This window comes from Aspergillus pseudonomiae, assembly GCF_009193645.1.
Source record: "Aspergillus pseudonomiae strain CBS 119388 unplaced genomic scaffold BDV37scaffold_38, whole genome shotgun sequence".
NCBI classification, from domain to species: domain Eukaryota; kingdom Fungi; phylum Ascomycota; class Eurotiomycetes; order Eurotiales; family Aspergillaceae; genus Aspergillus; species Aspergillus pseudonomiae.
In genome coordinates this window covers 262,485-275,761 of record NW_022476030.1, presented here as the reverse complement: position 1 = coordinate 275,761, position 13,277 = coordinate 262,485, and the positions used below count along the sequence as shown (strand labels likewise).

Sequence of the window (13,277 nt, the reverse complement as noted above, 5' to 3'; positions counted from 1 at the left end):
ATTTAATTTATTTATCTCTTTATTATATTATTTTCTAAATTATATATATTTAATTAATAAAATTATTATTATTTATAAAAATAGTTAAAATATAATATATTTAAGTATTTTATATTTTTTTTATAATTTAATATTTTATTAGTACGGTTTTACTATCTTTATAATTATTTTAAAATCTTAATTAATTTTATCTTTTACACTTTTAATTTTATTATCTAATATTAATTATAACAATTAACTATATATTCAATCAATAAAATCGGCTATAACATAGATTAGCTTACTAATTTAGGACTTGATAACGAAGCCCTGGGTATAATATAATACCAATGATAAATTGCTACCATTATATAATAATAAATTATTTAATAAATTATGAATAATTTATAGTATAGTTTATATTAAAATATTATAAAATATAGAATTTAAGATATATCTAAATATTTATTTTTTTTAATAAATTTTATATTAATTAATATTTTAATAATAATTTTTATTATCAATATAGTAACAGTTATAAATGCTATAAATTATTAATTCTATTAATAAATTAGTTCTATATAAACTGTAGATAAGTATATCTCTATATATATTAATTTACTAGTTAGGACTTGACAATGACTACCTGGGCATGACATTGACAACGAATACCCGGCCGTGATAATAAACTACTGAGTGGGCTCATGTATAATAAAAAGGCACGTAATAGAGGCGGTCGACATACACTGGAAGTATCACAATAATTCCTACATCTCTCATATCAGAACAGCCCTGAATACGGGCTAGTTGCTGTTAGCTCCTGTTAGCTCCTGTTACTTTCTCTCGGCCTAGTAACTTCAATCACCAATGAACACACTATATACTGAATTATGCGATGTATATCAATATTCTATAGATTAGCTAATGTTGTTACTTCAATTAATACATGGACCACAGTATAGCCATAATTCAATGATAACATAATAGATACCTCCACCTTTCCCCCCAACAGGATTGAAAGCCTGCTTTGTATCAGGTAGGTGGTTTGAAAATGTATAAACAAGGTTTATCCATACTCGATATCAAGTTTCGAGATAACCCATCGATGAGTTGAAAGAAAGGGACGACGAGAAGGGGGCAAAGAGGGGGGGGGGGGAAGGATGAAAATAAAAATAACAAAGAACAAGATCGATGAGACGACTGCTGGTTGCCAAAACACTACTACTGGTCCTTCCTGGCATCTCCTGCAGCCTTGTTCTCCCTCCGTCGTTTAATGGCTTCTGGGCTGTACTCGGTATCCAGAACATAATCCCACCATCTGAAGCTGCTAGAATAGTTACCGACGAATTTCTCGTGGTGAAGATCATGGTGGTCAGCGCCCGCCCAGAATGGCAGGAAATGATGGAGACTCCAAGGGAACTCGTAGCCGCTGTGAGCGTCGATAGCTTGGAACAGCCGCAGTACAATCCAAACGTACATGGTGAAAATGTGGAGGTCACCGGTTACTGCACACCAGAGGATCGGGCAGCCAACAGTACCGAAACCGAGAATCATAACTTCGATCGGAGAAGCATATTCAGCTGCCATGCCAAAGGGGGCCGAATACTGGTGGTGGATCTTGTGAATAGCCTTGTAAAGGGGACCCCAATGAAGTGCTCGGTGCGAGAAGTAGTGCCATGTATCCTCAAGCACAAAGAAGATTGCAATTTGGTAGGCCATTGTCCAAAAGGTGGGGAAAGGAACCGATGTTGAAAGGCCAAAGAATTGAGCCATAGGATGGAATAGCCTGACGGCAATATTGTTAGGTTGAAATCGAAACATTGGAAAAGATACACACCAGATTTGAGGTAGTTCAACTGTAAAATGACTCAGTAGTACAAATTTTGCGCAATCCCATTGCTCACGCAATGAAGGAATTTTATTCTCCGAACCAGTTAGCAAAATATCTCTCGAGTCGGAAGCGATATGAACCTACACTTTGGATTTTATAACCCTTGAGTAGGCCCAAGCTGTCTATTAAGATCCAAGGTAGGGAGCGTCCGAAATAGACAATTTCGTGCATAACGAAAGACATAATGCCAGTCGCAAGGACGTCGTTTTGCATCCAAGCATACCATGCTGTCCACAACCTCTCGAGTACATTCAAGTGAGTATTGTATTTGGAAATTTCTTCAAACTGGCCCCAGTAAGTCTCCGGGGGAGCCGACAGTAGCGTCGAATTCCTTTATCGGGTCAGCATAGATATAAAATAACCATTGCAATGATAGAAGCTTACATTGTGTTTTCAAACTTGTCCTCAAGGGGCGGCTCGCTCACTTGCAAATATCTTACCAATAAATACCAATGTGTATGGCCTTATTGAGGGGGGGGGAAGAGGGAAAAGACAGGAAGGGAAGGATTGTAAAGGAGGCAGCGCTGGTGGGAGACTTTGAAAAGGTTGGAAGATGAGAGGGTGTGTGTGGGCGGTATTTCAGGGACATAAAGCCGCGCGCGATCAAAGGACCTCCAGTCCCGAGGTGGCGAGACCTTTTTTTCTGCTGTTCCCCTTACTCTGCCTTGGCTTTTTCTGGCGCCACCGCCTAGCCGATTTGGACCGATGTTGTGCTCCACAGGACGAGTCCCCACTGATGTTGGCTGTTGTCCACTAAGATCATGTTTATTGTTATTCATTCAACGTAAGTACTTTTGCTACCCTAGGCCCATCCATATCTCTTCCCTCTACGGCTCGAAGTTCAGTATCTTGCACTCAGGCTAAAGTAAACACAGGAAATACAATCTTTAGCAGTCTTGTTGACCTCACCTCAGCCTACTACCTATGTCATGCCCCAATGCGAAACATCATCAGATGACAATTACCTATCTATCTCAATTACTCCCTGGTCTGTCAAATCACGACTCCATGCGGAAGAATCTCTACACTGATGCGCTCCGCCATGGAATAATTCAAATTTACGCATCCCAGAGAACCTAGCGCAGATTAGCGGGAGTCGTTGTCTTCTCTGCAGTGCAAAGTGTATCATTCAATCTGTATACCTCAAAGGAGAAGAAGCCTGGGGAGTTACAAGATTTTGAAGAATGATCACATATCCCACTTGCATCATGGTACACATTTGAGGTGGTGATACGACTAGATTTTGAGGCTCTACTACCAAGCTAGCCAACAGATTGATAGTAATACACCCTGTTTGTGGAAGAGTGGAACAAGTCTCGAGGCTGAGTATTAGTAGTAACCTGAGTTGAACTCAGTGAAACTGTTTAGGCTATTTTATATTAGATACCACCAGTGTAGTGACTGCACTCAATGAGTCCTTCCTACTTGGGTTGTGTTGTTTGAGGTAGCCTATATATCTATATACTTTGTACAGATAGTGTGAAAGATAAGATAGGGATGTTACGTACGGAGTACATCTATGGTTATATGGCAAGAAGTATCTCAAACACTCAATAATGTCATGTATGTATTAATATGTTTTTCGAGAGTATTGACAATTGAGGGGGTGGGGAAACTTTAGGGGCCTGCTAAAAGTACAGTCGGTATTATAGTAAAATATGACCGAACAGTTTCATATATTAGATACAGAGTACAGAGTACTCCATACATTAAGTCTAATTGGGAAGGGACTGCACTAGCCCAGGTCACGGGTCCATAGGGCGTTGTCACCTTGTTAATCTTATACTGTAGGTTGCTACTCCGTAGATTATTATAGATGTCTGCCCCCTTGATTTTTATATATTAAAATCAGGTACATTAAATACTGTAAACAGTGCCTAAGATATGTAAGCTCCTATATATGTATATTTGCCAGTTATTTGAGGGCTCTAAACCGTTTTAGAGAAGAAGGCCTAGCCACCTAGGGCTTTAGAGATCGCGAGACCTCGTTGAATAAAATTTCTGGTACATAGATACTCTGTACAAAGTACTCTGTAGTCACTTAGGTGCTAGTCTAAAGACAAAAGTTAATCAAAGTAAAAAATAAACTATGCCAAGAACTGATATTAATTACAGTACTCCATACACAGTTTTTCTTACATATTTAGATAGTGTTTAGGTTAGATTAATGGTGACATAGTGACGCCATTTACAATATTTGAAGTATATATTTTCCCCGGAGAAAGCCTCTTCTTTCCTCTTTAAAACACGCAGAATCACAATACTAGGGCAGACAATGTCAGTCATTAATAAGTAGGTCAATATATGTATATTGTTTTGGGGCTTATCCATGCTAACAAATTTAAAGTGACATCTGCCGCTTAGATACGCAGCTGGACCAGATAAAGCAGGAAATCAACGACTCATACTTTACCTCACTGGAGATCCATAAACATACGCATGTCTTGGACACCAATTCAGAGCATATATCTGATTTAGAAAATGTTATCAACTCTCTCTCTGTGCCCTCCAAGTCCCGACCGGTGCTTCCTCCCGAGCATATTGTGGAATTGACTTTGAAGCTCTTCCGTCAACCGGATGAACCATATGGGCTGCTTTCGGCTACGTTCACGGACCGTGAACTAGAACTCACGTGGCTGGCAGTTACGAAAGCTACCGTACAGACTCTAGGGGTGATCTTGAGGTCTCTCCTAGATCGAAGTCTGCTCCTCAGCGATGAAATCTCTTACTGGGACACAATCCTGGGATCGTATTGGCACATCGGTGTTTATACACTTCAAACATCACCTTTCCGGATTTGGCGCATGTTGGTAAAGCCTCGCCCTAGCAGAAATGATAGTGGTGCCAAGGCAAGGTTTCCTACATTTGCCTCTGTCCAATGGTCACATCTTTACGAGTCCATACAGAGATGCTTCTTTGCAGCAGGAAACTTGCATGCTCTACAGGCAAACGTACTGTCACCGTTTGTAGCAGCCAAGTCTGAGATAAGGCGGAAGCGGGAAAGGCTGAATGTAATGAGGGACCTCAATGCCCATGGTATCGGGCTCCTCATGAGAGAGTGTTTCCCTGGTCAAGCAAACGGCGATGATTGTAACTGGGCAAGGTGCATTTCCGCCGATGATTACTGGCGTAAGACGGTATGTAGAAGTGTGATCCTGATGGGGACATTTCTGCAAAAGTTGTCGATTGACAGTGATATTCTTGATTTTGGGGAAGACGTTCTTTCGGCTACTAACAAGGATTTTGCGTGTCTCCAAACAGAGTCTGATGACAAGCGCTCTATTCGAACACCAGAACTAGTCACCAAGCAACTCCATGATATACTGCTTAGGCTCCTTCCTGCCCACAACACCCTTGCATCGACAACCATTAACAAGCACCGGCGCCCGTCGCGTCTGGTGCGATACTGGCTTCCATTATCGATGCTGTTCCTAACAGCTAGTACCTCTTTTAAGGTTCTGAAGAGTCATCGCCATCAAATCATCAAATGGCTTGCTAGTGCCGTGGAAACTACATTTGAATTTTGGAGCAATTGGGTTTTTGATCCAATTCAAAGGCTTATTAGAACTATAAAGCATGATGAGAGAAGCGAGATTGCCTTGATGAGCAAGAACAGCTTAGAGGCTGATCGGGCAAGCTTAGAACGAATGGTAGTCGACTTCATCCTTGATCGTGGCGAACCGAAGCCCGATGATTATGTACTTGATATCAGTTCTATCGCAAACAAGGTTAGGGAGGGAGATCTAACACCAGTACTGAGAGCGTACGAAAAAGATCTACGGAACCCCTTTGTCGGAACTGTACGAGGTGACCTTGTACGAGCACTCTTGATCCAAATCCAGAAGACGAAGGTAGATGTCGAGATCGCAATTGGCGGTATTGACGCTTTGCTGAAAAGCCAGGAACTCGTTTTCGGGTACGTGCTTTCTTCAGTATATTGAGGTAGAATGGGCTGACGCTCGCAGATTCGTTGGCCTCACACCCGGTATACTGGTCTCATACGCATCTCTTCGATGGTTCTGGGGTCTTTTTGACAATAGAAAGGGTCTGAGAATGGGTAGGCGGCAGGATGAATTAAGACATGCACTGCGGTATGTAGTATGTGGTGTAATGTGGGATGTGCTGACCTTGGATAGGAGTGCTCATCGAACTTTGACATCGCCTACCCCTGCGCATACTGGCGTGCTCGCATACAGGGATCATGGTCTTTTGATCTGCGATGCCGAGATTTTGCTTAAGAAAGCAGAAACTCTTCTGAGGGGGACAGAGCTCCGCGCCTTTAGAGAAGATGTGGCTGACCTCATTAACCAGAGAATGGTTGTGCGGCAGCTTGAAATTGTTGGCAGAATGGGCTGGGTCTACTCGAAATGGATGCAATGATGGAGTTCTGGGGACACAGTAACTACATTGTTGGAGTTGCGCTTTCCCCGGCTAGTCAAGAACCTCAGGCTACTAATTGCTCTCATTTGAAGGGGCGAGGGGGCTAGTTATTATTTTTGGGCTAAAGAGCATATTAGGTTGAAGATTTTCGGAACCAGGGTATGTATATACGTTTAACATGAAGAATATAACCAAAGCCGAGGCAGATCGCGATTGCTCGGGGGGTCGATTAGCATACAGACCTTTGCAAGTTAAATCAGCACTTTTGGTTGAATGAGATCCTAGCAAGAAGACCTAAAGAGAGTATTGGCTTTGATACTGGCTGTTACTAGTGATATTGGCGCTTAATGGGGGATGTAACGGGAAAAGTGTATTGGATTAGCGCCTGGCCGTCCGTATATATTAGTAAGATTTTCCCTCATGAGGACTCTCTCTAGACCCCGACATACAAACCAGTAGCTATGCAAATACTATGATAGATTATAAATGTTAGGGCTGAAGTAGATATTCTCATAAGTGAGACGGATGTGTGGGGTATGCAGCTTGTATGTACATACGTGTCGTATGTCCCTAGCCAGTTTAATACAGCAAAGTTACAGTGAAAGTACCGATCGCTCCGCCTATACATACACATAATATCGTTGTATCCCTAGCTGCTTACTTTACTCCGTAAACCACTCATCCGCTCATCCACACAGGCACCATTTTGTGCCGCCACCCTCTATTCTTTCTGATGAATGTCAGAACGACCGATGCCTAAGATACCGACCCCAATATTTCAATATTCCAAGGTTGCATCCCCATAAACAGACCGCCTTCTTTACCGGGAGACGTGATCATATTCGCCCGCCCTTTCCCCTGATTCCCCGTATAGCGCCCCCGAGTTCCTTGAGTCCTTTCTAGCCAGCAAGCCTACCTTGCCACCATCCGGTGGCTGCAGCTTTCCTGCAGAAGAATCACTAAAGTGGGAAGAGAATTTAGAGCACCGATCGATAGGCTTTTCTTTTCTCTCTTGAAGGGGAAAAAAAGAAAGAAAGAAAGGAAGAAAGAATAAAGGACAGAAAGAGAAGATACTGTGGTGGTGCCAGAGAGGCTTGAGTTTCTCGGCAATATCACCAGGCTTTTGTCAGAAGCTACTGTCGTGAGACATTTTTGGCGTGTGTGACTGAATCCATCGCTACCTTGTTCTGTTTAGCGCTACCTGCGTCTACTTCATCATGGCTGGTACAAGAAACTATGATTTTTTGGTGAGTTTAGCCGCTCTTTTTGGTGTGTAACAGACTAATAGATGGCATTTAGATCAAACTTCTGTTGATCGGAGATTCTGGGGTGGGAAAATCATGTTGTTTGTTACGATTCAGCGAAGATTCATTCACCCCATCCTTCATCACGACTATTGGAATTGACTTCAAGATCCGTACAATCGAACTTGACGGAAAGCGTGTAAAGCTTCAAATATGGGATACAGCTGGGCAGGAGCGCTTTAGAACTATTACAACAGCTTACTATAGAGGGGCAATGGGCATACTTCTGGTCTATGATGTCACTGATGAAAGATCATTTCAAAGTAAGGGCTTACTCTCCTGATTCTAGGTTGGAATGTTTTGGCTGTGGCACTAACCTTGTTTCCCAGACATTCGCACATGGTTCTCAAACGTTGAGCAGCATGCAAGTGAAGGTGTTCACAAAATTCTCATCGGAAATAAATGTGACTGGGAAGAGAAGAGAGCCGTGTCAACTGAACAGGGCCAGCAGCTAGCTGATGAGCTTGGCATACCCTTCCTTGAAGTGTCAGCAAAGAACAATATCAATATCGAGAAAGCCTTCTACAATCTTGCCTCGGAAATTAAGAAAGGCATGGACACATCTAAATCTGAACAGCCTGGTTCGCAAGGTGTCAGCATAGATCAGCAAGGCCCGGGGCTGAATGGCAATACGGGAGGCAAGTGTTGCTGATGTGCTTGTTAGTACACCCTCCTGCTTTGACCTTTTGTCCACCTTACACACCTACTCCTTTTCTCCCTGAACTCTGGCAAACAGCTATTCTGCCATTGACTCGAATAAGAACAAGCTAGGGCTCTCATGCTCCAATGGACGCTGAGCCTAATCCTTTTGCGGAACACCCTTCATGTATGTTCATAAATTGCGGCCGTGGGGCAGGCCGCTGTTCTGTTACAGTCGTTCGAAATATGTGTGGTGGCGTTGTTTAATCTTGTGTTACGCTATACTGGGTATTTGTGTTACATGAAGTGACATGAGTGTTGCCATCGAGTATCAGCATCATACTTCATGTATTTTGATTTGGCAGAAGGTGCAAGAATGCGTGCTGATAATGAAAGCATCCTTTGCTGCGTATAGCTTATTGCCTAACAAATAATGGAGAAAAGAGGGAATAAAGTAGCCGCCAGTCCTGCTTCCCTTCAGTTAAGACCGATCATAATGTGAAGAGAAGGTTTATGAATAATATACCTTGCAAAGTAATTTGCCTTGTGGTTAATACTGGTTTCGAGAGAACATCTTGAACGAATAACAAAGTCCCAAGATATAACAGAACATCTATTATCAAAAAATGCACTCCGCTTTCACACGTGGACTGGGTTCATGGGGATCTTCATTTCCAAGTTTTGGAAGCGGCCTCTGATGCCAGACACGAGCGAAACGAGCAGCCTCGAAGGAAGTGAGGAAATTAACGAGCCACATTCGTATGAAATTGGCGGATGACTGATTCAGACTGCCCGTACCCTCAAGATTCATTTTGGATAGCCCCAACACAGTTGTCGGTTCTATTTGGATAACGGCATCTGTTTTTGGTAAAGCCCATCTTTGACCTCTCATAATACCATCTAGCTTAAGAAGCTTCCTGATATGATGCGAGTCCAAAGACGGAAAAGAGAGGTAATCTAACTGCAGTTTCACAGGGAAGAGCTTGTTTCCAGAGGATTCTGATTGGTGCAGTCCTCTGTGAATCCCCATTGTGCGCCGTAACTTGAATTCAAACGGGTATAGCTGCGCTGCTACAGAAACATTACGTAGTGATGAGCCGAGTGCATAGTTAAAGTGCTCGTTATGTTTGACCCTGCCATTTGTGGATGTTTCAGCCAGCATATTCAATACCGTCGTGGCAGTAGGAGCCGCCTGCTTAAGATATAGTTCTTGCAACTCTATGACCTTTTGTTGGTATTCCGCGGCATAGGCCGGAGAGGTAAAGATTAGCAGCCAAGAATCGGAGCGTTGCAGCGTTTGACGATTTCGTATAGGTAGGACTGAACTCTTATTAGTCAAAGCAATTCGCACGTTCTATCCTCGTATGAATGGATACACCTTCTTCTAGCCCATTGGAGCTATAGTCTTTAGATGCTAGCATCCTACGAAAGTCATACGAAGCCAAAGATTGACTCGCTCCCGAAAGTATGAGTGCTGTTCTATGGCCTCGGCGACTGCGCTCGCTTGATGTTATTTTCAGCTTTCCACGTTCAATGGTAACACCACAGCCCTCTATTCCCATTACAATATCCGCGATGCGTGGCGTACTCGGTGGGTCTGTTCCTGAGGCATCGTGAAGTTTTCCTGATATCTCAGCCAAGGAATGATTTGTTGTAGACACTCGTGAGCTAAGAAGACATGTGATTTTTTGAGACAGCTTTGATGGCCCCCAAAGTTGTGAAGTTGGTCGACGTGTTGCGGATGTCCGTAAATGCCCCCGGGGGCTATAGAACATACCGATTCGCTTCCGACACAAGGTGGATTTTGATAATGGTTATGCTGATCTAAGCGGTTGGAAAGAGAGGACCGACGTTAGGTAGGGGGGCGGAGCTGAAATTGTTCAGATTGATGGTTGCTGTGCAAGATGGTGGATGTTAAGACCATCTTAGAACTCGAGAATCTACTACAGTCACAGGTATTCGAAATTTAGAACATTCAGCGACATACAGACTTTTACACAGGCAGAAAATGCCCATGATAGTAGGCGGTCGTCAGAGTCATACGCTATACCATATTAGGCTGTTTTAAATTTCTCTCGGTACTTCCGTAGTTGATTTCGTACCTCAAGTACCCTGCCCGCTGAAAGGTACGGGTCAGTGCGGGGCGGTGATCTAAACCCGCATCCATATGGTAGATAAAAAAAAAAAAAGATGAGGACAAATCTGTGAGCCACTTATCAATTTTTACCTTGCCCTTTCCCCTTAGATATTCGCGCCTAAAATATTCCTCCTACTCCTCTTATTTTCATCCATTCCTCTGCTTTCTTCCCTAACTTCAAAGCAGTTCAACATCGTTGTGTAGCAAAGACGCACTGCAATGCCTGCAGTATAGAGTGTCCAGTCATATCCGCGCCATCAGAATACCTGATACAGATTTCGGCCATTTTTTACATCTTGCAATATTGTATATGATCTGATATTTCGCTTACGGACATTATTTGGTCAGCCCACACGAAATGTCGGAACCCCGCCTTTTCACAGTTCGACCGCTTTCAAAACAAGCGAGAAATGACCATAAAGATGCGTTTCGTGTTTATTTATCGTCGTCATCGTTGGCTGCCCTTAAGCTTCGGGCCGGAGATGCTTGTACCTTGAACTACTCTGGCGAATGTGCGAAGACTGTAATAGCTTGGAGCGCAACCGAAAACATACAAACTACTGTCGTACAGACTTCAAGGACACTCCAGGACTGCTACGGCGTCAAACTTGGTGAGAAGGTGTCTATTTCCAAAATCGATGGGTCTCTGGGAGAGATTGAATCAATTTCTTTTGTGGAATGCTCTGATATCGAACGAATGGCGAGATATGGCCCCCTCCCGCCATCAGAGAGGCACCACTGGGCCTGGGCTCTAGAGTTTCCTCTTGCCAGATGTGATGCTCTCGCTGTCGGATTGATATTTGATTTAGAGCTTAAGGGACAACGAAGGAGCTTTAAAGTAGCAACTATGCGGGCCTTGAATCAAACCACCCATACCACATTATTGCGGTTTACCGAGAATTCTAAAATCTTGATTGGCGATGGTTCAGATGGAGAGAGTGAAGTCCAATGCTTTGATATACAAGTACAGTCATCTGGCCTGGGTGGAATGGGCCGCCAGATTGATAGTATTAATGAGAGCCTGGCTGATTTCAACATGGGCTCAGGGATTGTGGCAATGCCTTCTTTCTATGAGCACACTCGGGGAGTTCTCCTTTACGGACCAAAGGGGACAGGAAAAAGCGCCCTTCTTCGCCAAATACAAGCCGCCGGTTGGCGGAAAGCATTCAATATCGGGTCTTCCACATTCAGCAGGAATATTGGCGATGGCGAAACTAAGCTACGCAATCTGTTTCAAGATGCAATTCGCTGTCAGCCGAGTGTTGTGGTCATTGATCAAGTCGACTTCATTGCTCCCAAACGGACATCGTTGGATTCTCAGTCTTTGACATCTGTTCTTTGTGAATGTTTGGATCTTGCGAGGGGTGCTATGGTTCTTGTTGTGGCTGCAACTCGACATCCAAACGAAGTTGATGATGCTTTGAGGACTCCACATCGATTGGCGACTGAGATCGAACTGCATGTCCCTACAGCCTATGATCGAGCCGAAATCCTGCGCGCTATATGCGGATATAAATCTCCCGTACTGAGTGATAGGCTCATAGATATGATGGCTGAGAAGACTCATGGCTATGTTGGAGCCGACTTGTTTGCTTTACTTCAGCTCGTCTGTCGCAAGGCGCGTCAGAGACAGATCAACAAAGCTGACTCGAATAGTTGGCATTTACACCGAACGTCTATGCTTACCAGCGACTCAAGTGATGACTTAGCCACCAAGGAAACCGTGCCTTTGGAAGTCCAAGAGGCCGACGTATTAACGGCTCTACAGGAAACCCGTCCAACTGCGATGCGGGAAGTATTTTTGGAGACACCGAAAGTGAGATGGTCGGACATTGGTGGGCAGCATGATATCAAACGGCGTCTTCAGAAGGCCGTTGAGAGGCCTTTGAAAGTGAGTATCTCCATTAACGACCCACAAGAATGGAACTGACGACTGTAGCATCCTGAACGAATGAGAAGGCTCAATGTAAACAGTAAGAAAGGCATTCTGCTGTACGGGCCGCCGGGTTGCTCTAAGACCTTAACTGTTAAAGCACTTGCTACGGAAGCAGGCCTGAACTTCATGGCCGTAAAAGGTGCTGAAATTCTAAGCATGTATGTTGGGGAGTCAGAACGGGCCCTACGGGATATTTTTCGAAAGGCACGATCTGCGAGGCCTAGTATTATCTTCTTTGATGAAATCGATGCAATTGCCTCAAAGCGCAGTAGTACGTCCCAAGGGGGTGTCAATGTGCTCACAACTTTATTGAACGAAATGGATGGAATTGAGGAGTTGAAGAGTGTCTTAGTCGTCGCCGCGACAAATAAACCAGAGGTAATTGACCCGGCTTTGATGCGCCCAGGCCGTTTGGACAATATCCTTTACATTGGACCCCCGGACTTTGAGGCGCGGAAAGAGATATTGAATATTTGGTGTCGTAAATCTGTTGTTCATCCTGATGTAAGTTTGGAAGAACTGGCCTGGAAGACTGAAGGCTACTCAGGAGCGGAAATTGTGAGTATCTGCGAGACTGCCGGAGATGCCGCATTGGACGAGGAAGAGGAGACTGGTCAAGCACAAGATATTCGGTGGGGGCACTTCGAAATCGCGCTCAAGCAAGTCAAGAGGCAGATCACAGACAGTGTTATCCAGCAATACGAACAATGGGGGGATTCAATTGATATTTAGATTATGGTTACCTCACTAAAGCATGCTTTGGACAGATTGAGTTCATGGGCAATGTTAAGTGCGTGGAAGCAACAAAAACAAAAAAGGGAAGAAGACACAACTGCTATATCACCATTAGCTGATACTGGTTAAGGGGGGTGAGGATTTGTAAATTTAATATTTTTCTGGGCATTGATGGATAAACATCTACTCCGTATCGAAGGACAAATGTCTCGCTGGACCCAACCTCGATTTTCTCACCAAAACTTGACGCCTCAGCAAAGTGGGGAAATAAGGCCT

At 43.7% G+C, this 13,277-nt stretch overlaps 5 protein-coding genes across 5 annotated transcripts; 3 read left to right on the top strand and 2 right to left on the bottom strand.

The window, feature by feature from the left end:
- Positions 1 to 870: 870 nt before the first annotated feature.
- On the bottom strand, positions 871 to 2,442 carry BDV37DRAFT_250035 (sterol desaturase family protein). Its single transcript, XM_032082150.1, has 4 exons — positions 2,255 to 2,442; positions 1,955 to 2,201; positions 1,817 to 1,902; positions 871 to 1,765 (listed from the first exon to the last, which is right to left on the bottom strand). Coding segments are annotated over exons 1-4 (900 nt in total). The 5' UTR covers positions 2,257 to 2,442; the 3' UTR covers positions 871 to 1,200.
- Positions 2,443 to 4,098: 1,656 nt separating this feature from the next.
- BDV37DRAFT_250028 (NCA2 family protein) lies at positions 4,099 to 6,633 on the top strand. Its single transcript, XM_032082149.1, has 4 exons — positions 4,099 to 4,162; positions 4,218 to 5,786; positions 5,836 to 5,961; positions 6,007 to 6,633. Exons 1-4 carry the CDS (start codon positions 4,146 to 4,148, stop codon positions 6,248 to 6,250), a joined length of 1,956 nt encoding a protein of 651 aa, XP_031940933.1. The 5' UTR covers positions 4,099 to 4,145; the 3' UTR covers positions 6,251 to 6,633.
- Positions 6,634 to 7,467: 834 nt separating this feature from the next.
- srgA (Rab family GTPase srgA) lies at positions 7,468 to 8,206 on the top strand (the record flags this gene model as incomplete). The annotated part of the gene is made up of 3 exons (XM_032087339.1): positions 7,468 to 7,497; positions 7,550 to 7,817; positions 7,884 to 8,206. 3 exons carry the CDS (start codon positions 7,468 to 7,470, stop codon positions 8,204 to 8,206), a joined length of 621 nt encoding a protein of 206 aa, XP_031940932.1.
- Positions 8,207 to 9,440: 1,234 nt separating this feature from the next.
- Positions 9,441 to 10,176, bottom strand: BDV37DRAFT_134455 (uncharacterized protein). Its single transcript, XM_032078752.1, has one exon. It carries the CDS (start codon positions 9,966 to 9,968, stop codon positions 9,525 to 9,527), a length of 444 nt encoding a protein of 147 aa, XP_031940931.1. The 5' UTR covers positions 9,969 to 10,176; the 3' UTR covers positions 9,441 to 9,524.
- A 227-nt stretch (positions 10,177 to 10,403) lies between these two features.
- Positions 10,404 to 13,162, top strand: BDV37DRAFT_250022 (putative AAA family ATPase). The gene is made up of 2 exons (XM_032082148.1): positions 10,404 to 12,221; positions 12,270 to 13,162. Exons 1-2 carry the CDS (start codon positions 10,689 to 10,691, stop codon positions 12,996 to 12,998), a joined length of 2,262 nt encoding a protein of 753 aa, XP_031940930.1. The 5' UTR covers positions 10,404 to 10,688; the 3' UTR covers positions 12,999 to 13,162.
- The last annotated feature ends 115 nt before the right edge of the window (positions 13,163 to 13,277 follow it).

Bases quoted from the DNA above. Each gene is read 5' to 3' on its own strand.
- BDV37DRAFT_134455 (XM_032078752.1), bottom strand. From the start codon at position 9,968: ATGTTCTATAGCCCCCGGGGGCATTTACGGACATCCGCAACACGTCGA.
- BDV37DRAFT_250022 (XM_032082148.1), top strand. From the start codon at position 10,689: ATGTCGGAACCCCGCCTTTTCACAGTTCGACCGCTTTCAAAACAAGCG. The intron at 12,222-12,269 runs GTGAGTATCTCC...TGACGACTGTAG, and splicing joins CCGTTGAGAGGCCTTTGAAA to CATCCTGAACGAATGAGAAG.
- BDV37DRAFT_250028 (XM_032082149.1), top strand. The intron at 5,787-5,835 runs GTACGTGCTTTC...TGACGCTCGCAG, and splicing joins AGCCAGGAACTCGTTTTCGG to ATTCGTTGGCCTCACACCCG. The intron at 5,962-6,006 runs GTATGTAGTATG...GACCTTGGATAG, and splicing joins GAATTAAGACATGCACTGCG to GAGTGCTCATCGAACTTTGA.
- BDV37DRAFT_250035 (XM_032082150.1), bottom strand. The intron at 1,903-1,954 runs GTAGGTTCATAT...ACTGGTTCGGAG, and splicing joins AGGGTTATAAAATCCAAAGT to AATAAAATTCCTTCATTGCG. The intron at 1,766-1,816 runs GTGTGTATCTTT...TATTGCCGTCAG, and splicing joins GTTGAACTACCTCAAATCTG to GCTATTCCATCCTATGGCTC.